The following is a 25,449-nucleotide window of genomic DNA, read 5'->3' on the forward strand; positions in this document are numbered from 1 at the left end:
CTGTTTAACATCCACTTAACCTCTATATATTTAGTTGACGGGAGGCCCCAGGGGTCTATAGTAGGCTGCCTCCTTTATTCCCTCTACACCAAATATCACTGAAAATAGCATTTTCTGTAAGCCCACAATGCGTCATGTATTGACGTGTTTTGAGCCTATGTCTTATGTTTGCTCCTTATGTCTAACCTTATCTACTACAGTACATACCTGCTGCTTTTTATGCAATATGTATATCTTAGATTTATTTCTTGACATGTTTTTCTTTTTCTGTATTTCTCCTTCTCTGCCCTGGCTCATTTTCTTTCTTAACTCAAAACAACAATAGCAAAAACACAAATTTCACACACTGATTCACACCTGTAAATCGGTGATGTGACAATAAAACTGATTCTGAATATTTACTCCAGAATAGGGACGCTACGGTTCATAACAGTTTGAGATGAAAAGCTCATTGTGACTCAATGTCACCATGACCGGTTTTATAATGTAGGCAGTAGTTACACTAGAGAAGATTTAAAGTACAATAGACCCAAGAGTCCAATCAATATCAGGACATAAATAATTCTCTTAGCCAGAAACTGCCCAGTGGGAGGACATACTTTATGTACGTGCCAATCAACCTAAAGGCATCCTGGGAATGGCACTCGATTCTAGAATTCTTATGTAATTAATGTAGATGACGATGGTACATAACTTACACAAAAATATAATAACTTCATGTCTGGAAATATTGATCATTTTCCATTGCCATTTTCTCTCCAGGCCAAACATCAGAGAATTAAACGTTCATACAGCCAGGACTAGTCTGGAAGGATCAGCTTGTTAATACACATACCACATAGGCAGGCACAGACCTAATCATGATGCCATGTGTTTCAATCTGGCATGCCATCGCCTCCCCTCTACACTCTGGCTGTGTTCCAAATGGAAGAAATGCGGTTGGCATTAGGCAAGGCATCAAGGTCTCTTCCATTCAGAAGTCAAGTCATGTCTGGGCCACAGTGTAGTGGTCCAGGCACCTAGGCTGGTAATCCAGACCAGCCTTGCAGCGTCGCAGGTTCGAGTCCCGATCCTGACGACCTTTGCTGCGTGTCACCCCCCATCTCTCTCCCCCGTTTCCTGTCAGCCTACTATAAATCTATCAATAAAGGCAGAAAAAGCCCCAAAAAATATTAAAAAAAAAAGAAGACAAGTCATGTAAAATTCTGCCTGGTAGTGATGCCTTGGCCAATTCATAAGGCAGCATTCAAGTATATTCCACAATTATGTTCAAACACTGTCACATTTGTTAAATGTGATGTTATTTTCATTATTATATGTTATATTAGCTACTGAATAAAGGTGGTCACCCAAGCAAGCCAGAGCAAGTGTCCCCCCTGAGCGTGATGACCATCTTGTCTACTCAGTGCTAGTAGTACAAGATGTTAAAGGAGGACTTTGCCACTTTTCAACCTATCTTCATATAATAGGTCCTCACTAATGTTCATAATAAAATTACACACAAAAAAAAAAGAAAAACAATTCCACTCGGTCCAAGTCTCTTTGGAGAGCTGTGGGAAGTTCAGAAATCCATAGTCTTGTGACATCATCGTTTGACAGATTTTTTTTTAAACATTTAAAAAAATGCATTTTCTATTAGCTTGGATTCTCCATCGATGATGTCACAAGACTATGGATTTCTGAACTTCCCACAGCTCTCCTAAGAGACGTGGACCGAGTAGAATTTGTTTTTGCAATATTATTATGAACATTAGTGAGGACCTATTATATGAAGATAGGTTGAAAAGAGGTGAAGTAATCCTTTAAGGAAGGGTGATTCACTTTTCTTTCACAAATGTTTTAGTGTCTCTTGCAATGATTAATTACAAGCTGCTAGTTCGTTTAAACAAAAGATATACAATTCTTGTCAGTATGGTTGAAGGAGATACATTTAAATGAGCAGTAAGTCTAACTTTTTTTTTTATACCACAGCCAACGTTAGCCGCCAAGAAGGTTGCTTGATTATGTAAACAAGTTCAATACAGCTGTGTTTGTGCATGAGCCGTTCATGATGAGCTTCCTGTCTTGAAAGCCTGTTTCAATCATCACTTTCAATTCCAGGAGTCTCCACACTAACACTTTGCCTTTGAAGGATGGGGGCCTAATCAGGCAGCTGCCCTCCGTTTGAGACACAGGAGAGGCAGTGGCTCAGGAGGTAGAGAGGCCGCTTGGGAATCGGAATGGTTCCGTATTCGATCCCCGGCTCCCCGTGGGTTAGTGTCGAAGTGTTCTTGAGACACTTAACACCTAATAGTTACGATGCAAGGCACCAACCCGCTCCTCCACTGTCCGTGTGTGAATATTAAGGCATTCAGAACGGGTACACATATTGTGTATCATTATTTTATGCTTTAACTATTGAAAAATAGCAGATATACAAGCTCACAGCGCGGCACCGAGTGCCGCGCTGCGAGCTTGTATATCTGCTATTTTTGAAAAATGGTGAAAATTAGAATTTTGACCAGATTCTATAAGTGTCTTTTGAATCCTTCTAAGACTTTTTGAAAAACCTATGTTTCTGTGTCAGCAATCTGGCCAGCCATCGTCAAAGAAAAGGTCCTTTTCACTTAACTGGAGCTCAGTTAGTCTGTTCTTGAGAGACTACTATGTCAGTGGTTCTCAAACGTTTTCATGTGAAGGACCCCCAAAATGATATGTATCTGGCCATGGACCCCCATCTCAAAATATTTAGGTCCAGGGACCACCCAGAAGCAAAATTTGAGTTACAAACGTTTCGCTTTGATATATTCAAAGATTTGCACACATTTTCATGACTTTTTCAAAAATAGCAGATCTACAAGCTCGCAGCTGTGAGCTTGTATATTCTGCTATTATTCACTGGTTAAAGCATTCAATAATTGTAGGCCTAAATGGGTTAAGGCACAGGCACACTGTCATCCCAGAATAGGGATGCCAGGGTTCATGTGAGGAAAAAGCGAAGAATTTCTATATTTTATTCGCCGGCTATTAGGCACTAGTCTACCCAACATCTGTCAACTTCAACAAACAATTCCCAGAAGCCAGCAAGTAGGGGACTGAGACCGAATCTTGTGATCTCATTATGTATAAAGTGTGGAGCTGAGCCCACAGACTGGACTCACAAAATGTATTCTGAGGTTTTAAAACCCAACTTATCTTTGTACTGCATTAGTGGAAATGATGGGATGACCAACAGTACCAGATGTTCTGAGCTCCTATTTTTACTAGACTTTTACATGAATGAATGGGCTCAGACCTGGTCCCTGCATACCGTGTACCCCTCCCAACACATGCACGCACGCGCACGCACGCACGCGCGCACACACGCACACAGGGTGTGGGCTGGGTGGGACCCCACAAATCATAGATGGGAGGAGCCCCATCACCCCGCAGAAGACTGGACATTAACAATCCAACCACAATACCTCTCAAACAGACACACACACACAGCGACCCCACTCCCCTCCAAGCCACACTCCACTCACTCCCACTCAAACCCACATATACTGTACACTCCAAACCCCATGACCTAGCCCACTCTCCCGCCAACACACACACGCACACACACACCCCTCCCTCTTATTACACACCCACCCAACTCCACTCCCATCATCCAAATACCACAAAGGGGGGGGGATTGGGACAGAGCTTCCCAAGGACAGCTGGGAGCACAAAAATAAGGTCTCCAGACCAGCTGTGACGGTGAGAAATGTCCCCTCCACCCACCAACCCCACCCTGAGTCACTGTGAATCAGCAGCGGACTCTATTTATATCATCTCATACAGGACTTTAATGACACATTTTAGAGTCACGTCCACGACTTGCTACTCTGATGGGACGAGGGCATGCAGGTTGTGATGGGTTTAGAGCAGGGACCCCCACAACCTGTTCATAAATTCTATATAGTTTCATTGTTTAACAGCACAACAATCAGTGTATTTTGGATTCATGTCATTTTGTGTTTTCAGATATTTAACCACTTGAACCGTCAATACTTAAGAAACTTGACCTTTCACTCTGTACTTAGTCTGCTCTTTTCCCCCTCTAAACCAAACCTCTTTGCCGAAAATAGCCGATCTACAAGCTCACAGCGCCTCGCAGCGCGAGGCGTTGTGAGCTTGTAGATCTGCTATTTTTTACTAAAGTTCAAAAGGAGAAAAAGGTTTTCTATCACACAAAGATTTGGAGGCCCCCCTGTAGTAACTCTGAGGACCCCCTATGGGTCCCGGACCCAGTGTTGAAGAGCCTTGGTTTAGAGGTTGCATGTGTGTGTGCGTTATGTAGCAGCAGCAGGAGCAACAGACAGAAAAGTTAAATTAGCATTTTGTAAAGCAGGGGTGGAGGAGTAGTTGCAGTAGCTGCACCATCTTTAAACCACTTAAGCTGTATTTTATACTTAGTCGTACGCCAGTGTTGTTTTGCAAAAATAGCAACATCACATTGTAGATCTGTTATTTTTTGCAATCTCATAAACTTTTTTTTTTTAATGCCCATAATAGGGATGCCGGGGGAAAGTGGTTAACAAGAGCATTAGTAGTTAGGTGCCCAGTAATAGTAGTCAGGGCAGGAATTTCATGGAGGCCATGAAGGCCATGGCCGCCGTTGCCCATCAGTTTGACCAATGGCATGCCCTGAGGCCACAGTGGCCTTAATGCCCCAGCTGACTGTACTTTCTACTCTTGTCTCTTTCTGGTCAATATGTAAACATTAGACACCAGTGTCTCTTTCTGGTCGTGTAGACACCAGTGTTTTTTTGTTGAGATTCTGAAATCTTAACTCCCCAGAGTCCCCATCTTTAAACCAATGCAGTGAACTTTGATTGGTACAGGGCTGAGCATGGATCAGATTGTAAATAGCATCATTTATATATTTTACTGCAGATTAGGTTATCATCCCTAACCCTTAGAATCAACAAATTCTTTCAATGGACTAAAATATTCTTTCATTTGATGGGCTTCCTGCCCTAGCATTTGGCCTTTGTGCCCTCAGAAAATGGACACACCAACTCCAACACCAAAATGGACACACCAAGACTAAAGGCCAAGTGGCCTTGCCCCTAAAATGATGAAATTCCAGGCCTGATAGTAGTAGTGATGTGTCGTTCATGAGTGATTCGTTCATAAGATTCGAATCATTAGCATGACTCGTGAACGATTCGTTCAAATCCCTGAAATGGGTCGTTCACACTTTCGTTCACACCCCCGCACCTCCCCCTAAAAGCCCCGGCCGGCAGACAGGACGCGACTGCGGGCTGTACTCGCGACGTAATAAAAACGCTCCCGCGATTGTGTTTTTCACGGGACGGTCGCGCTATGAACGAATCGTTTGAACGGATCATTACCGGGAACGAAATGATCCGTTCACTGAAATGAACGGGATTGCCCATCACTAGATAGTAGTTGTACCAATAGCAGTAGGATTACTGACAGAATTACTGAGGTTGTGAGACGTACCTGCAGAAGGTCACTGAGGTCCAACAGCATGTCTGGAGAGGTTGTTAAGGCAACTGAACAATGGAATGGAAGGAATAGACTTCTATTTATATGATGCACACAAATGCCATTATGTGGGGGTTGAATGCGTAGAGCCTGTGAATACAAAACATACTCAAAATTGTGTCCTGAAAATGAGTTTATAGCCTTGGCCTAATGATGGCGCTAGAGAATTCACCAGAGAAAGGGTGAATGACAAGAGCTTGGGGACCGTATGGGGCTGAAGACAAAAGAATGACATGTGTGGGGAAGTGGTACATTTATTTTTCCAAAACATTAAATAATAAAATAGCAACTGGCACTTTAAGACACATCTGATATAAAAACCTAACATCGTGTCTGTGTCATCAGCATTCAAACACAATAAGATGAGGATATTTTAAGACATCAGACATGTTAGAGCAGGTGAGGCCGTTTCTACTGACAACCAGACGAACCTGGTTAGATCAATCAACTTAGAAAACAACCACAAATGAGTGATGCTGAAACATTCGGCTCATAACCGGCAATGCGTCTACCTCACTGACACACTCCTTTTTTTCACTCTCTACCAAATCTCTTTGCCAAAAAATTGTTGCCACGTGTTGAGCTTGTAGATCTGCTATTTTTTGGCAAATGTTTCGCTGATGTTGGGGATTTCTTTGGTCCAGGTCACAATAATCGTGATATGAAATGTTCATATGGTCTAGGGATGGGAAGATATGAAAATATCATATCACAATTATTGTGACAAAATAAAAAGCGATTTACGATATTATCACGATAATCTAAATCCATTATCCTGGGGCTTAACATTTGCCAAAAAATAGCAGATCTATAAGCTCACAACGCGTCACAAGAGCTTGTAGATCGGCTATTTTTTGGCAAAGACATTTGATAGAGAGTGAAAGAGAGACTATCAGTAAATTATAAGTACCTTTTACCAATTATAGAGGGTTTAAGTGGTACCGGATATGCAGCTCGGCAAATAAAAGGTGAATTGATCCCAGTGCATGACGGGAGGACGATATCACGATGAATGAAATCTCCACGATACGATTATCGTGAGTGTTTTTATATCACGATAAATGATAATATCGCATATCGTCCCATCCTTTATATGGTCCCATCCCTAAAACACACCCCATGTATGCGGCCTCAGCCACCAGCCACCTCCTGGTGTCCGGCCCTGGCTGGCCACGCTGGTCTCCGTGGCGACAGCAGCACCTGCCTCCAGGCTGTCAGGGTGGATTAGTGACCCGCAGTTTAAAAAGGCATCAGAACGGAATTAGCAAACAGCGCAGATCAAATGGGATAATCTCGGCGCAACGGCGTCTGGAGATCACACACACATACAATAAATCCCCCCCACCACACACACACACACACACACACACAAAGCTCCACCGTAATCAGCAAAATGACAGGGGGGGACAGGGAGAGTCCACCGTGCACATCTGGGTTTGCCTAAAGGGTGGGGGACACACAGTTCTACGGTTAATAACGTCTTTTCATCTTTTTTTAAATGGAGGAGGGGAGGGAAGGGAAGTGCAACTTTTCGCCATCAATTATCATTTAAATTTGACATTTTATTTCACAACAAAACAATGTGGCATAAGTTCAAACACAATGCGACCAGTGTTTTTTTTTTTTTGGTGTTTGTTTCCCAAATTGAAAATTAGCACTTCATTTGACATTTTTTACAACAACAAAATGGCATCCGATGGCATTTTCCAACAAAGTTTGGCCTTTGCAGATCGTAATTAGACTAGTCGCGTTTTAATGTCAGTTACATCAGTAGTTGAACACATCTCTATAGGTGATATTATGTCCTTATTGTAGTCGATGTCCACCAGGTTGTATCATAGAAAAACCTAGACTAAGGAACATCTGGACAGAGAAGAAATAAATCTACTGCTCCACATTCTGGCTTTTACAACTGAAATGTGAAATATGCAGTAAACGCTGACCGAAATGAAAGAAAAGACAAAGGATAAAAGAAAAACAAGGATGAAAGGGAAAGTGGAGACATGGAAGATGGAGGAAAGGTCCAGAGCGTTTCGATACCGTCTTCACCATCCAAGCGTTCTGGTTCTAAACTATACAGATTATCACCATAAAGCACAGCTCTGAAGCCCCCTGTAATAAAATTACACGCCTAGTCAGCTGTGGAGCAGGAGCAATTTTGGCGTGCACGCACACACAGGTTTGCAAGCCTACCTTGTGGGGACATTACACATAGTCTACTATCTTTGTGGGGACCTTCCATTCATTTTCTGTGGCCTTACCCTAACCTCTATCCCTAACCCTAACCCTTAACCTAACCCCTAAACCTAACCCAAAAACTTGTGGGGACATGTGGTCCCCACAAAGTAATAAAACCTGTTCACACACACACGCACAAAACTACAGTATACAAAATTACAAATCCATAGCTAAACACATTACACACACGGATGAATTAAGTTCAAACAAAGGGACCCCAATGCAAACAAGCCCAACATCTTTCTTGTGGTCTTCATCCTTTTAGTTGACCTTGTATCAGTGAACAGTACGGTCCTGTACTTTGCAAACATCTAATAAAGTATTCAATCAATCAAAACACAAACACAAACCTGAACACAAACACACACATAAAGTGCACCAGCACCAATATGTGCTGTACACACCCTCACACACCCACAAGAATACATAAGCCCAGTAAACAGTGCATGTGTGTAGGCTGCGTTTCATTAGCTAAAGACTGGCTGCACTTCTCTTCTCTTACGTAACAGACCCAGAGTCAGTAATAAACCAAACAATGACACGTTGAGTGCTGCGCAGAACCACAACACACACACAGGCTCTGGTTAGAGGCATGGTTATAATCACTATGATGCAACTCTCCAACGTCTGAGAGGGGATGAGTGGAGATTATGAAACGCACTGTAACACTCACAGAGAAGCAGAAAACACAGGTCGCCCGCGCGTTTTATCATCACTCAAGCCTATTGTAACGAAGTAACCCATTTAGGCCTAACATTAGTGGATGCTTTAACTATAAAAAAAAATAGCAGATATACAAGCTCACAGCGCGGCACCGAGTACCGTGCTGCAAGCTTGTAGATCTGCTATTTTTGAAAAAGTCGTGAAAATGTGTGCAAATCTTTGAATATATGTATTTTCAAAGCGAACGTTTGTAACTCAAATTTTGCTTCTGGGTGGTCCCTGGAACTAAATATTTTGAGATGGGGGTCCGTGGCCAAATACATATTATTTTGGGGGTCCTTCACATGAAAAAGTATGAGAACCACTGACATAGTAGTCTCTCAAGAACAGACTAACTGAGCTCCATTTAAGTGAAAAGGACCTTTTCTTTGACGATGGCTGGCCAGATTGCTGACATAGAAACATAGGTTTTTCAAAAAATCGTACAAGGATTCAAAAGAATCGGGTCAAAATTCTAATTTTCACGATTTTTCAAAAATAGCAGATCTACAAGCTTGCAGCGCGGCACTCGGTGCCGCGCTGTGAGCTTGTATATCTACTATTTTTCAATAGTTAAAGCATAAAATAATGATACACAAAACGTGTACCCGTTCTAAATGGGTTAATTTACTCATTGGATAGGATATCTAGTGATAAAGGGTTTTCTATAGCAGGGGTCTTCAACATGGGGTCCGGGACCCCTAGGGGGTCCTCAGAGTTACTACAGGGCGTCCTCAAAATCTTTGTGTGATAGAAGCTTTTTTTTCTCCTTTTCTATATTAAAATTGAACCCAAAATACACTGATGATTGTGCTGTCCAACGATGAAACCAAACTATATGGTATCTATGGGTTGTGGGGGGTCCCTGCTTCATCTCTCGCTTGACTAAGGGGTCCTTGGCCTGAAAACGTTGAAGACCCCTATTCTATAGCTTGACATTATAGATCAAATCTGAATTTATTCCCCTTTTTGATCGACTAAATCACACTCACAATCATATCTGTCTAAATGGACTGGTTTAAAAAAAAAACTAAAAACAATGCAAACAAGCCTAACAGCTTTCTTGTGGTCTTTATTCTTTTAGTTGACCTCGTATCAGTGAACTGTACTGTTCTGTACTTTTTACTTTGCCAACTTCTAATATAAAGTATTCAATTAATCAAAACACACACAAAACCTGGAAACAAACACACACACAGAGAGAGTGTACCAGTAGGTACACACCCACCAGAACACATAAGCCCAGTAAACAGTGCTGTGTGTAGGCTGCGTTTCATTGGATAGGATTTTTCTATAGCTTGACATTAGACATTAGACTAAATCACACTCACAATCAGATTCTGTCTAAAAGTTGGACTGGTTTAAAAAAAGAGATGGCCATGTATTCTAGTAGCCTAAACTATACGTTTCGATGTTCTCTCCATATCCTCATCTTGTTATAATCATACTTTTGAGAACATAGGCATACTATAGCTGGCAGTTCAGCGTTCATCTTGGTGAGAATGATCAGTATAGGCTACCCTGGAGAGCCGATTCAATTTTGGGGGGAAATGTTCAAGGTCTCTATAGAGGTACAACAAGATGGGTTTGGGCAGGATTTGCACCCCAAGGTGCCATTTAAAAGAAGAAAGAGACACTTTGGCTTCTCCCCTGGGTCTCCCCCTGCACCGCCTCCCTCTTCCCTTCACCTTCCTAGACTATAAAATCCTGAGTGATTTATTAACAAGTTTGTAAAGATTGTAAAGATGATGTATACACTCTCCGAGCTACAAATAGATAAATTAATACTTTACCATGTACGGCAGGGTTCCCCAATAGGCGGCCCGTGGGCCATTTGCGGCCCGCGGGGGGCTACTGTCTGGCCCACACCAACCCCAGTAATAATGGTGGTATAAGAGCAGCAACACTAGTATATCGTCGTTGTCGGCTGGAAATCTCGTATCTCCAAATTTGTATTATCTGTGTATTATTATGAAACTGTTTATCAAGTCTATTTCCATATACATTCTTGTTTTTAGTCTTTTTCAAATTTTTCTTCTCTTTTCTTTCTTCTTTTTTTTCTTTTTTTGATGAAAAAAAATAAGAAAAATAATCTGAACACTCTTATAACTAATCAATGTCTTAATTCATGAATAAGTAGCATAGGCATTCACAAGCTTTCAGCTTCAGCCTATTCCTTTTTATCACCTGTAACAATGATTATATGAATGTATGACCTGTATGAAAATATGTGATGATCAAATAAACTAAACGTACGTTCTTTCGCAAATCATACAAGGCCGTCGCACAAAAGTAGTGAAAACAGCCGATCTACAAGCACACAACGCCTCGCACCACGAGGCGTTGTGTGCTTGTAGATCGGCTGTTTTCACTAGTTTAAATAATTTTTAAAATGATAAATTCGGTTTTGGACATACAAGATTTTCCCCCGACAACGACGATATCTGAACTGTCGCTGGAGTAGCAGGAACGCCTCCGTCGCCCCCTGCAATGCTGTGGCCCTCGGCTTGGTACCCTAGACATAATTCGGCCCTTGGGGAAAACTAATTGGGGAACCCTGATGTACGGTTTGCATCACTATAGAAAATATACGAATGTAAGAGGGGTATAAAGATGAATAGAAAAAGAGAATGGGACAAGGATGAAAAGAAAGAAAGTAAAACAAAGTAATGGAAGCGCAGCGTTATCAGAGACCCAGTAAGGAAGGATACGAGGCGTCCCCTCCGTGCGACAGACCAGGTAGAGACAGGCAGCGAGGACGTGGGAGGACTTGCGCCCGCAGGTCAGGTGTTTGGACAGGGCCATCTTGTAGAAGTTGTAGGCCGTGTCCAGACAGTGTTGGTTCATCTGCAGCCCACGACCCAGCACGTTGATGTTGCGCTTTGCTGGACAGGGAGACAATAAACACATGTTACACACATGCACAGAGACAGACACATACACACTAGGGATGGGACGATAAGTGGTATTATCGTTCATCGTGAAAAAAAAATCGAACCTCTGTTCGAAGTGGAGCTGTGTGTGTGTGTGTGTGTGTGTGTGTGTGTGTGTGTGTGTGTGTGTGTGTGTGTGTGTGTGTATTGCAGTTGATGCTCAGGGCAGGCTAGACTCAACAGCACCTCTCTGGTCACCCAGGGTTACTACATACAGGCTACATACAGACCCACAGACCCACCCACCCACATACCCACATACCCACCCACATACCTACACACACGGCCACGTATAGGGAGCTTGTGTTCCACACAGCTCCAAAAAAACACTCACGATAATCGTATCGGTGAGATTCAGGCCATGGCTACACGGAGTTGGATATTTCATATCCAGGTTTTTCAGATATCCACATAGAAAAATATCTAGGTCCACACAAAGCTGGATATTTCATATATCCCGGTTTTTCAGATATCCACATAGAAAAATATCTAGGTCCACACGACAAAGATATCTAGGTCTAACAAGCACACACACAGTAAAGTCTTCAGAGATATCCGGGTTCTCCGTCTACACGGATCCAGTGAATCGGATATTTTTCAATGTCTTCACTTATTTATCCGGTTTAAAAAATATCCAGCTTTGCGGCCGAAATATCCAGCTTCATGTGGCTGCAAGCCCCAACAGCACAAAAAAATGTCTAGCTTCAGAAATATCCAGCTCTGTGTAGCCATGGCCTTAATCTATCGTGATATCGTCCTCAGTCATGCACTGGCATCAATGTACCTTTTATTTGCCGAGCTGCATATCCGTTACCACTTAAATCCTCTAGAATTGGTAAAAGGTACTTTTGATACTTGATACATTCTTTTTTTCACTCTCTATCAAATGTCTTTGCCAAAAAATAGCCGTCGCGAGACTCGCGTGTGAGCTATTTTTTGGCAAAAGTTCCGCCCGAGGATAATGGATTTCGTAAATCGTGATTTCTTTTGTCACAATAATCATGATATGACATTTTCATATTGTCCCATCCCTAACACACACACACACACACACACACACACACACGTACATGCCTACACACAACACAAGTACTGTAGAACCTGCTATTACACACTCATTGCCCCACACATACGTGTACAGCACAGACCTAACTTCTCCCAAGAAATAAGTTTCAGAGCAATTGCATAAAAACACTGGCACCATATACGTATATGCAGTTATGCACATGGCACATACACACTAAAGCAAACAGCTTGCAGACAAACACACACACACGTTAAGTATGTCATCCGTATACAAATGGTTACAGAGCAATGTCATTACACACACACACACACACACGTTTCAGATGTAGGCAGAGGGCAGGCAGAGCTAAAGAAAAACAAAGCAGGGTGTATAATTACACCAGCAGAGGTGCAGGTGTGACAGAGTTCACGACCTTCCTCTTCTGTCTGACGACCTCAGCTCATAAGCATTCTAATACTCACAAACAGATGTCCTCCTGATCCCCTCCATGAAAGCTCATGTCTGGGACTGGAAGAGTGAAGTCTGACGTATACCTTTTTATGTGCGGGTGTCTGTCGCACATGTGCACAACGAACCAACATAGCAGATCTAGAAGCTGACACCGTGTTGCAATGAGACTAGTTGTGAGCTTGTAGATCTGCTGTTTTTGGTGCATGTCACCGGCAAGCAACAACGTAGGAATGAGGCATTAGGAGGAGGTTCTCTCCCTAAATTGTGCCTCTACGTTTTTGTGGCAAAGGTGATGTTGTTGCCGGTGACTGACAGTTCCATACATAAAGGAGGATATGGACAGCGAACCGTGTAAGTTTGAAAGTTCGGTTATCTCTGTCAACTTTCCTCTTCAGAAGTCTTTTTCACATACGTTAAACAAAACACTGTTTCACTCCGTTCTAAGAAGAGACCTTGAACCATGAAAGAGCACTTGTTCGAAAAGGAGTATGACTATCTCCAGATCAAAATGACTTTTTTTCCTACTGATTACTCGCACCATGGAGACTTGAGTTCAATAATGTTTGTTTGTATTTGTCGAATTCCTAAGACAAAAATTTGATTCAGGATGGGGACCCAAATGCATTTGGGAATGTGACAAAACCCAAAGTGGGATTTCAAACCCAGACCCACAGAGGCTAGAGGCATAACCACACTGACCCTATCTGTGTGCAAATAAACATTTCTATGTATTCCCATTGGAGTTTTGTGTTATCATTTTGTCCTCCTCCACAGAGAGATTAAAGGGGACAGTCAGACACAGAACAAGCGTGGTGCTCAAGGACACTCCTGCAAGGCACAGTACATGTTAGGGGTGGGCGTCTGGGCGATAGGAAAAAATACAATATCACAATATTTTTCCAAGCTGTATCACGATCTTATCACAATTCATTTTCACGTTGGTTTTATGGTTATTGTTTAAGTTACTTAACAGTACAACCACTACAAGGTAACAGACCATTTAGACCAGTGGTCCTCAAAGAGTGGGGTCCAGGGACTCTCTGGGTTCCTTTTGGGAGATCTTTTCAAGTTTTGGGAGATCCTTTCAAGTAAGTAACTCTGACAGTATGCAAATGAAACGAAATGGACCCGTATCCCGTAATCTGTCAGAGTTAAGGAGAGACCTTGACATTTTCAAGTTTGAGAACTACCGATTTAGACCAAAATGCAGGTTTAAATGAATTCTGCAATGAATCTCTGTATTAACAATTCAACAAGATTATTTTATAAGGACCCCTCATTGTATCATGATATATATACCTCTGAAAAGGCATATTGTGGAGACATTGTATCGTGTCACGATATTTATCACCATAACACCCACCCCTAAGACTAAGTTGAGCTACTGAGGTGGGGTAGGGAATGGGATCAAACAGACGAGCTTCCCAGTAAAAGGGCGGTCTGACTCTGTCTTTCACTTCCAGACTTCCCAGCTGCCTGCTCATGATAGTGTCATACAGCCCCCCTCTGGTCGTGTCTCTGCTGGCTCTGAATCACAGCATAAACCCGGCTGATGCAGGACCTCATGCAAGAATAATACACAGGAAATGCCTACGGAATACATTGTAAACTGATCCCATGTGTTGTGCCAGTAGCTGATGAGTTAAGACTGCTCTACCAACCACTTTGGTATGGAGCAACCCCTCGTTTAGAGTTAATATTTGATTCTGAAAATCTTAATTTGTCGAATGTACCAGCTACTTTGCCAGGCAACCCAGTAATATTCAATTCTAAGAGGATTGTGTCGTTACAAGCAAATGTAGCAATGATACATAACGTAGACATGTATGTATAAAATGGAGAATTATATTCAATAGTGTCATCAGGTCAACCAGCAAGATTGATGAACTAGGGCTGATATTGAAACCAAAATAGAACCTCGAATTGACTCAATAATCGAGCAATTTCTTTTTCTGATGATTTTTAATTTAATTATATTCATTTCTTAAATACTGTATCCTCCCAAAAATGTCCGAGCTCTGAAGCGTGGCCTACAGCTGGCCTACATCTTGGCACAAAGCGCTCCACGTTTGTTGTATGCCCAGGGTCATATTGGCACCGCTCACTTCACACTAGGTGTGATTCTTTCAACCATCTCGTTGGTTGTTGTTTAAAACTAAGTCACCAGTTACGTTGTTGCCAGGTTATCAGCCACCACCCTGTTCTAAAGATAAGATAGGATAGGATAAGAACCCATGGGTAAACGTTTAAGTAGAGCAATAAGTGACACTACAACTAAAGTGGAACAGCTTTCATCAGGCTTCCTACCTCAGTCATAGTGCATCTGGAGGCTTCACGTGGAAGTAAATATCACCACATAACATTTATAGAGACAAACTGGGACACCTTGAGGAACTGCCACCCTGTCAGGCACCCTCCAAAACACACAACTCTGATTTAAACTATGTCTGGCTGGGCTTCTCCCATGTGATATACTGTATATGGAAGTGATAAAGAAAAACTGTCTTTATAGTGTGTGCGTGCGCGCATGCATGTGTAGGGGTTCTAGAGACCACCTCTCCTCCTTATGCATCAACCCTAAAACAGCTGGGCATCTCCACAGAAAATACACAGCGGAACTGTGAAATCACACACAGATACACGCACGCACGCACGCACGCACACACACACACACACACACACACACACACACACACACACACACACACACACACACACACACACACACACACACACACACACACACACACACACACACACACACACACACACACACACACACACACACACACACACACACACACACACACACACACACACACACACACACACACACACACACACACCGTAAAACACACACACACACACAGTATGGTAGACAACAATAACAGACACAGTCAGACACACAGCATGGTGAAACTATTTCCCCAACAACGCAGTCGACACACTCAAGAATAGTATTGTATAAGCACTCTAACACACGCACACACCTTTTATCCCATTAGTCAGTGTCTGCTGCGCAGTATGAAGGGATACACGGCCACCCATGCACACACACACACACACACACACACACACACAGTGAGTCAACTAAATGATGTGCTTTGACTCCCCTCAAGCTACAATAAACAGACTTTGACTCAAAAGCCATCATTGGGTGTACCCAATGAATGGTGTGGTTAAGACAGACACTCACTTCCGCATCCACATGTACCCCTGCAGGCCTGGGGTTGAACCCCCATACGCTTTGTCCCCTGATCAGCCGCAACTCTCCAGCTGTCTGTCTCAAAGACAATACCAACAGGAATGTACTACCAGCTCCCTTTAAAAACTAATGGTTGGATGGACTGCACCACATGGCCATTACGTCATGACAAAGGTTTTGGGTTCGAGTCTCGCTCATTGATGACCAATGTCATTCTCTCAAACGATATCACAATGTCATTACAATAGGAAATATAGGCCACACAAGCATTAAAGGAGTAGTTCACCCAAGAATGACGTATTTTCTACTTCTTCTTCTTGGATTTGTGGAGATTTTTTGTTTTTGTCGGCCTTCGTCAGAAGAGGCATGACGTATGGAAGTGAGACATGGGCCCTGAAGGTGGAGCATGAAGACAAGCTGAACAGAGCAGAGATGAGGATGATTAGATGGATGTGTGGGGGTGTCACTGAGGGACAGAAAGACCAGTGCAGAGCTGAGACAGAAGATGGGAGTGGAGGCTATTGCGGATGTGGTGAGGAGAGGCAGACTGCGATGGTACGGACATGGACAAGTGAGGAAGGACGATTATGACTGGGTGAAGAAAGTAATGTTAACATAGAGGGGACAAGAGTCACAAGACCCAGTGGCCGGGCCTAAGACGACCTGGCAGATGACCGTGTTGGCTGACACGAAAGCACTCAGCATCGACCATGAGGTGGCCGTGGACCTGGTGGAAGAAAGCCAACCCAGTGGTGCCTGGAATGCGGACTTTAAACCGATGATGATGATGATGTTGCATGCCTGAGCCAATAATTTAATCGGACATCAAACTATTGGCTTATGAATGCGACAAAAACATTCTCATGGATTCAAGGCTTCGTGGGCTGTGTAATTGATAGAAAATAGAAAATAAGTTAACTCCTTCAAGCTCCTGTTTTACACAGTTACAAAGAATCTTGTAAGCGTGGGGAACATAAGGGCTGTCACAATTATTACATAATCGTCTAATCGCAATTATTTTGCACAATCGTCATAATCGTTTCCATGTTGAGAAATGTTAATGTAGTTTCAAACACTTTCAAAAAGTAGTGGAAATAGCAGATCTACAAGCTCACAACGCGTCGCGGCTTGTAGATTGGCTATTTCCACTATCAATGTTATTTTTTAAATATAAATTTGTCAAATATGTCAGTAATTTCTTTGTACATTTAGGTTATGTGTCATATCTGCCATGTGCAACTTCAAATCCTAAAAGCCAAACAGAAATGTAATTGTCAACGACAAATACACAATTAAATTGTTAATCGCAATTATTTGAGTGACAATTAATCGTCATGTAAAATGTCATAATCGTGACAGCCCTAGGGAACATTGTTGTTTACTATCATCAACACCTTAGATTTTACTGCGTTTGCAGCTGTGTCTTGATAAAGCATGTTGTAGATGGCATTGGCAACATGTTTCATCATCTGCATTTATCCTGAACCTGAGCTGCTCTTAATTTAGGTTTACTTGGGGGGGATTTATGCAGTGAATTATGCAACATGTTGCGTCTGCCTCGATAATTTGACATTCATTTGGCATTAGTGGGGATTAAATTGACTTGACGTGTGTGGTCATCACTTGCAAAATCAATATTAATCAACTTTCAAATCAAAGAAACATCATGATATGCCACAGAAAGAAGGGACAATTTCCATTTTAAAAGTTAACAATTTATTTTTTAACAGGTTAGTTAACTTCGTTTCATTACACATTCACACGACAGATCAGTCTGAATAAAAGGATTTACAAACCACCGGCTTCTTTTAGACTGAGGTAAATCCATGTGATTAAAGCTGTGATCTCAATCGAGTATCTACAAACGACGCTGACAGTCTAAGGCCCCAAGTATCATCAAGGATGCCTCCCACCCCAACAATAGACTGTTGCACCCCTCCTGTTCACAGAGGCACCACCCCTCCAAAACACACACACACACACACACACACACACACACACACACACACACACACACACACACACACACACACACACACACACACACACACACACACACACACACACACACACACACACACACACACACACACACACAGACTTTTTAATGTTTATTTGTTTATTTTATGCTGCTACAACATGCATTGTCGCTCCTTTTGCATTGGATTGATGCCATCATCAAGTACACTCTGTTGTGCACTTGTGTTCAGTGACAAAATAAAATCATCCATCCATTCATCCATCCACCAAAAATATGAATATTTACCATTGATATATACACTTGCTACTAAACATAACCTTTGACTCATTGTATGTTTTGCAGATGGGTTTTTAGAAATGTGGATATGGATTCTACAAACATAGCTATCTGTGATACATTCATGGATATCAACACTTTACAAAGGGAACTGGCGCCCCCTGCTGGTCACTCACCATTGGCCAGGGTCTGGGCTCTGGACTCCCTTCCAGATCCTGTGTAATATCCCTCGCCAAACGTAGGATTCTTGCCACCGTCTGGGGACAAGGAAGGGAAGGGTATTAACAAAAAAAAAAAAAAAAAAATCACACCCAATGTGAAGTGAGCGGTGGTCGTGCTTGCATAACGTCTTCAGACAAGGATTTGAGTCTAGGATGTACAGGGTACACGGAGAAAAAGGCTACAGACATACGACATATGACATCACTAGACAAACATGATGCTACGTACACACATGTTACTATGGCAAAACTCTGAGGAAAAAGGCTATAGACACACGCACAGCCACTCTTAGTAGCGGTTTACCACCGCTCAAAAAAAGGTTACAGGTAGGGCTGTCACAATTACATAAAATCGTCTAATCGCAGTTGAGGTAATTGAGGTAATCGCAATTATTTTGCATAATCGTCCTAATCGTTTCCATGTTGAGAAACATTAATATAGTTGCAAACACTTTCAAAAAGTAGTGGAAATAGCAGATCTACAAGCTCTCAAGGCATCGCGACGCGTTGTGAGCTTGTAGATCGGCTATTTCCACTATCAATGTTCTTTTTTTAAGAATAAATTGTCAAATATGTCAATAATTTCTTTGTATATTTAAGTTATGTGTCATGATTGCCATGTGCAACATAAAAGCCTAAAAGCCAAACAGAAATGTAATTTGTCAACAACAAATACACAATTAAATCGTTAATCGCAATTATTTGAGTGACAATTAATCGTCATGTAAAATGGCAGAATCGTGACAGCCGTAGTTACAGGTTACATTCAAGGTGTCCAAATTCATTTAAAGGACAATACCATTCACAGCATCAATAGGCATTGTTGCTCATTTACATCTTTGGCCATTGTGTGTTTAACAAGCCATGGACATTTCAATTGAGTTCAAATGTCAATCCGTTCTGTTTGTTATTGTTCTGTTGTTCATGACTCGTGTAAGTACGTATGCATGTGATCATCCACATGTGCCCAAGCAAAAAACTATATTCTTGCCTATTGAAAATGGTGCGTTAAAGTATATTCTCTCACATAATGTATATATTGCCGGTTTAAGTAATAGATTTGTTTCTGTGAGGGCATACTTGCAATATATCTTTGTATTATCCACGGGACCATTGCAGGTTTTATCCCATCTTGTCTTTGGTGGATCACCATATTTGGGCAAGACTCACATGGAATTACAGGCATGGCTGACATAATGATGGCATCACAGTGACACCACAACGAGCATCGAACCGGGCTTAAAACCTGGACGCAGTGTACATATTGATTGTGCCATCTCTTGAGACGGTTTCAACTGTTTACACAGCCTTAAAGATATTAAATCAAAGTTTACATCTCACTCAAGCAGTAGGGTTCACGGTTCAAGGAGATGATGGATGGGGGTTCAATGAGGTTCAGGGAAATAGGAGATAACGAAGAAGAAACGTACAAGCTGTGGAAGATCCGTAAAACAATCATGCAGCTGTGCCACGACAGGGGCTATCTGGTGACCCAGGACGAGCTGGACCAGACCCTCGACGAATTCAAGAGTCAATACGGGGACAAGCCTAGCGAGGGTCGCCCCAGACCCTCGGACCTCACCGTGCTGGTTGCGCACAACGACGACCCCACTGACCAGATGTTCGTCTTCTTTCCCGAGGAGCCCAAGATCGGCATCAAGACCATCAAGACGCACTGCCAGAGGATGCAGGAGGAAAACATCACGCGCGCCATCATCGTCACCGAGTCGGGCATGACGCCGTCGGCCAAAGACGCCCTGGTCGACATGGCGCCCAAATACATCCTGGAGCACTTCCTGCAGGAGGAGCTGCTCATCAACATCACGGAGCACGAGCTCGTTCCAGAGCACACTGTCATGACCAAAGAGGAGGTGACGGAGCTGCTGGCCAGATACAAGCTCAAGGAGAGTCAGCTGCCTAGGATCCAGAGAGTGGACCCTGTGGCTCGCTACCACGGCCTGAAAAGGGGACAGGTGGTCAAGATCCTCAGACCTAGCGAGACGGCTGGCCGGTACATTACATACAGACTGGTACAGTGAGTGATGGCAAGTTATTTGTTCTCATAGTAAAGGAGAATTGGTTTCATTTGTCTGTTTTCCTTTGTAAAACTAGAGGTTTATAAGCCGCTCACCTACGTCGCACCGCCCATCTGACTGATATGCCCATATATGGACAGGCCTGATGTCATGAGCATATGCCCATACAGTATATGAGTATGCTGATATGGCTATTCATGGGTTGCATTTGTAGTCCTACACCAGCCATTTTGAGGACCAATACAGGTGTTTTGATTTATGTAGAACATTGGTTCTATGCCAATCAGACACATTAAACACCTGTATTGGTCCTCAATATGGCCGGTTTAGGACTACAAATGCAACCCATGAATATATATGATGCCGTGACGACACATGGATGTTTTACAACACACTCCATATTTGGGTATAGCTGCATTGGCCCTCCCCAATTTTAATATATAAAACATTATATAAAAAATGATTTTTTTGTTTCGTTTTTCAACCCATGCTTAAAAATGCATTTGTTGCATTACCTTTATAGTTGCAAGTCTCTACATGTTGAGCTTTACAAATGAATATAATCCAATAATGTTATATTTTTTGCAGATCCATCCAATGGGAACATTTACTGTATTTCATGAATTGCTTCAAACCCATTCTGGACAAACGTTTAGGCTAAAACTCCCTGAGAAGGTAAGTGGGATAAGCTGTCATGCTTGTCATAATTTAACACCTTCTAAGCCTGGCCGCACTCCCTCGGACTTCCTACTGGGTCCCATCAGCCAATCGTCTATTCCCGTACTTCGCCGTAATTTATGAAATTAATCATAATTTTTTGAAAAATACAGTCGCAGGTCGTGCTCTGTCTCTTTAAGAGACGTTGTGCAATCTGATCACGTCAGAAATGTGATGACGTCATCGGCTGGCTCTGCCACTGGCTCCACGAGCGGCCATTACGTTCCCCTTCACTGTGTGTGCTGCAGCCTGGTTTAGCCCATCCCCTCGTATTTTTCGACCAGACGACAGGCGAAATCAAGGCTTCGGAATGAGTGGAATACATGGAATTAGATCGATGTGCGTGCGACGAGGACGTAATGTACTTTCGAACGCTGTTTTTTCTCGCGGATTACCCCATCTCGCTCCATGCAAATGAACGGCAGAAATACAGCCAGCAGCAGCTTCTAAGTAAGTGGCCGCCCAAACACGTAGTGTGTGCACGTCCTGCTGGCTTGCACTGAACGACCCGCGCGCGTTGTTTATCATTTGGTGTGTTTGTTTTTTAAAATATGTTTATAAATAAAACGCTGATTGCACGGCAGTACCGGGGTTCAGGGGGTTCTGCCGCGGCTTAGAAGGTGTTTTTAAGGTAAAAAGTATTAAAACATTAAATCCTTACAATGGGTTAATTGAAACCTAAGAATAAAACCCTCACCGTCTTCAGTAGGGCTGGGACAATAACCACATTACCACCAGTAAGACTCCCAAATCGGGAGATAAGCGACCGTCAGGTCGCATGTACACACACTGCAAAAAGCAATCTCATGGTGGCGCTAGAAGAGGGGAATGTGAGAAATCAGGGGTGGAGGTTGTGGTTTGCCAGCCAATGAGTGTGTGTGCAAAGTTTGGCATGGATAGGGGCAAGGGTGCCGGAGATAAGAGTAAGGCCAAAAGTGTGACGTGACGGACAGACAGACAGACTGACTGACGGAGGGACTGACAGACAGCCGGTGGAGGTTTTCATAGTAACTGTGAGAGTTCATTCACAGAATATGTAAGAAATTGTGGTTTCTTAATTTATTTTTTTGCTGGTGAAAGTTTCAAGAGTGAATGTGATATGAAGAAATGTAAGCTAACCATCAACACAATAATCATTGTTTATTCTATGTTCAAGGGCCTTTGGGGAGAGAAAGAAAGAAAGAAAAGAATAACAGTTCGCTGGCTCCGTCACCTTTTCTGTGGCTCTATAGAAGGTGAGCTGTCTAGAAGAGGGTCTGTCTGTGAGCCTGGGTGTTTGTTTGTCCATCTCACAAACCGTTGGACTAGTGTCAAATATATTGTGTACACTGCTAACTAGTAGGTGAAGGAAGTATTGCTTGATGTGTTTATGCCCGTAGCCAATCAGGAATCCTGGTGACGTCACCATCAACAGCTATTGAGGGACCAGCATTCTTGGCGGCATCACCAAGACCTGAAATAAATAACAAGCGAACAAGTGGGCCATACATGGCCACGAGTGCACAACGCACAAGTTGGCACCTCGACAGACTGCAGTCTAGTTATAATGGCAGTCGAACTGGATTGAAATCTTGCCCAAATATGGATAGGCCAGTCAATCTGAGGTTTGACCCAAAATAAATTGCAATAGTAATGATAGTTATGATCCTTAGGGTCATCCCAAAAACATGTTAAAAGTTTCCCATATTCTTAGTGGATCAAGGTGAATTCAGGGGGTTCAAGTTTTGGTTCCATTGCAAGCATTTGTTTTGCACGAAAGAACATTCCTCAGGCTAAAAACGGACCCCACAAAACTGAGCTGACCCCAGAAAAGTGACTCATCAACCATAATGTTGTGGGTCCATTTTTAGCCCTAGGATTGTTTTTTGTGCAAAACAAATGCTTGCAATGGATTCAGGATCATGAAAAAAACCCTACTTAGATCCCTCACATGCAACTCAAAGAAGATTTTTGGGGGGGTCTTTTTTTTCTGTATAGTAAGTGAAGGGACCCAAACTTGAACCCCCTGAATTTACCTTGATCCACTAAGAATATAATGGGAATCTTTTAACGTGTTTTTTTGATGACCTTAGGATCATAAAAAAAAACCTGAATGATTACTATTGCTCTTTATTTTGGGTTATGATAGACAACTGACCACATTGCAGACAGAAATTCAGGTGGGAGCCATCATGTACATCATAGTTAACACTGCCCTCTAGTGGCAGGACAGAGAATCTTCAACCACAAAGGCCCTCTCAGGCCCTCTCTGGTCAATGTCTTGTTCATGCTCAGCGAAATGAACGTGTCAGTCTGAAGGTCGGAGCTAATCATGAAGTCTATGTTGTGAATAGAGATAAGTGGCTTTGGGGGCAGATACCCGTGTTGTGCACGTGCATATTAGCAAAAAGCACTGCAGTTGTTTACGCTATAAGCTTGAAATGTCACATGTTGGACACTGGTTTGTGATCTTTGTTTGTTGTGTCATTTTCTTTCTCACTCCCATAACCACTTACTTAGTTGGCCAGGGGGCCCCAGGGCTCTATTATAGGTCCGCTATTATTTCCCTCTACCCCAAACCTTTGCCAAAAATGGATCTTAAAGCTCACAACGCTTCCCAAAGCAACACAACATACAGTCACAACGTCACAACGCATTGTGTCGGTTAGTATGTTTGTAGATCTGCTATTTTAGCCGAATATTCGCCCCAGAATAGGGACACTAGGGTTCAAGTGGTTAAATCCAATGTATACTCCTCATGACAATGAGAAGATCTACAATCTCACAAAGCATTGCATGTTGTAGATTGGCCCCTGTCTGCGAATAACACGTCGTATGATGTATGAGTATAAATTAAGCTTTAGTCTTTAACATATTATGTTCTCTGTCTCTTTCATATTGCTTTCCACTGTACACCCTTACTGATATTGCTTTCAACTGTATAACCCATTACTGAAGAAATACTATTAACAAAAAAAAGACCCTAGTATAAGGTAAATGTTATGAATGGAGAAAAAGTGCCTTCAAGGCACAAACCTGAGTTGTGCAATTAATAAGAGCATCAGCTCATCTCCTTCATGGACGATTTAGTATGCTTCAGAGAGCCATTACATACATGTTCATTCTCTGAGTTCAGAGTTTCTGTTTTAATAACTGAGTCGAGGCAGTCTGCCAGCATTCTGCCAGCATTCTGTCCAAGCAATTTGTTACCAAATGGACCACAACCAAAATAAATCTGTTGGCTTTTGTCATCCTTGGAGCATTTTAATACACTTTATTATGGGTGTTAGACCTCATGTTGAACACAATGTCTTTATGCTATATACATTAAGACTCAAGAGTCAGAAAAGACATGAGACGCGTCATACGTTTTGACCTGGGTTCTAAGCCAGGATGTTATATTTATGTGGTCAGCACCACAAGTATATTTACTCAACTCAAGTACTATTTTGAGCCACTTTGAGTACTTTTACTGAACTACAATTATTTAGTTATTACTAGCTTCTCAGTAGATTAAAATTATTAATACAAAACAAATTAATTGAGAGGTTAAGCTACCCAGCAGCAGTATAAAGTAATAAAAATCATCCCCAACTTTAAACAAAACCATTTATGCAACAGTAATTACAATCAATATGATTGTGAAAAGGGCCTTCTGCATGTGTACTTACTTCTCAAGTAAACCTTTGAACACTAGACTTACAGTATATCAGCAGAGCTTAGTATTTTTATATTGTGGTAAGGACAATGTCAGGAGCCAGCCAAGGAACCCTTGCTATACCAACCAGACCCATAGGCTGGACTGCTCGGCATGTACAGTATCTCCGCGTTGTTGTCTCAATCTCTCCATCCACTGATAACAGTCTACCCTTACAATCACAAATACCATAAAAGCATGCAGCCCAGTGGTTTTCAACCTCTTTCATATCAAGGTCCATTATTTATTCGGAATTTGAGCCATGGACCACCAGTTTTAGTTTTAGCCTCTCAGACCCAAAACTTAGAATATTGTTAGTGTTGGATGAGATTTTGAATTCCATGCTGTATTGATGTTGGTTCCACAGGAGAGATGAACAAGCAACCGTTGATCAAAATAACAATTCTACTACATTCTTCAATTGTGTAGACTTCTTGTGAATTAAGCAATGCAGGTGTTTAACAATGATT

General features: G+C 42.3%; 2 protein-coding genes across 2 annotated transcripts in view; one reads left to right on the forward strand and one right to left on the reverse strand.

Moving 5' to 3' along the window:
* Positions 1-25,449, reverse strand: part of brf1a (BRF1 general transcription factor IIIB subunit a) — a gene marked incomplete at its 5' end in the record, with an annotated part of 148,289 nt that overhangs the window by 122,492 nt on the left and 348 nt on the right. Inside the window, 3 exons of the mRNA XM_080751130.1 lie at positions 5,473-5,504; positions 11,169-11,342; positions 18,506-18,586. Coding sequence (XP_080607256.1) covers positions 5,473-5,504; positions 11,169-11,342; positions 18,506-18,586 — 287 coding nt within the window. The remainder of the gene's footprint in view (positions 1-5,472; positions 5,505-11,168; positions 11,343-18,505; positions 18,587-25,449) is intronic.
* On the forward strand, positions 20,236-20,589 carry LOC308305869 (DNA-directed RNA polymerases I, II, and III subunit RPABC1-like; the record flags this gene model as incomplete). Its single annotated transcript, XM_080750759.1, has 1 exon — positions 20,236-20,589. One exon carries the CDS (start codon positions 20,236-20,238, stop codon positions 20,587-20,589), a length of 354 nt encoding a protein of 117 aa, XP_080606885.1.

This window comes from Nannobrachium achirus (genome assembly GCF_963921795.1).
Source record: "Nannobrachium achirus genome assembly, chromosome: 20".
NCBI lineage: Eukaryota > Metazoa > Chordata > Actinopteri > Myctophiformes > Myctophidae > Nannobrachium > Nannobrachium achirus.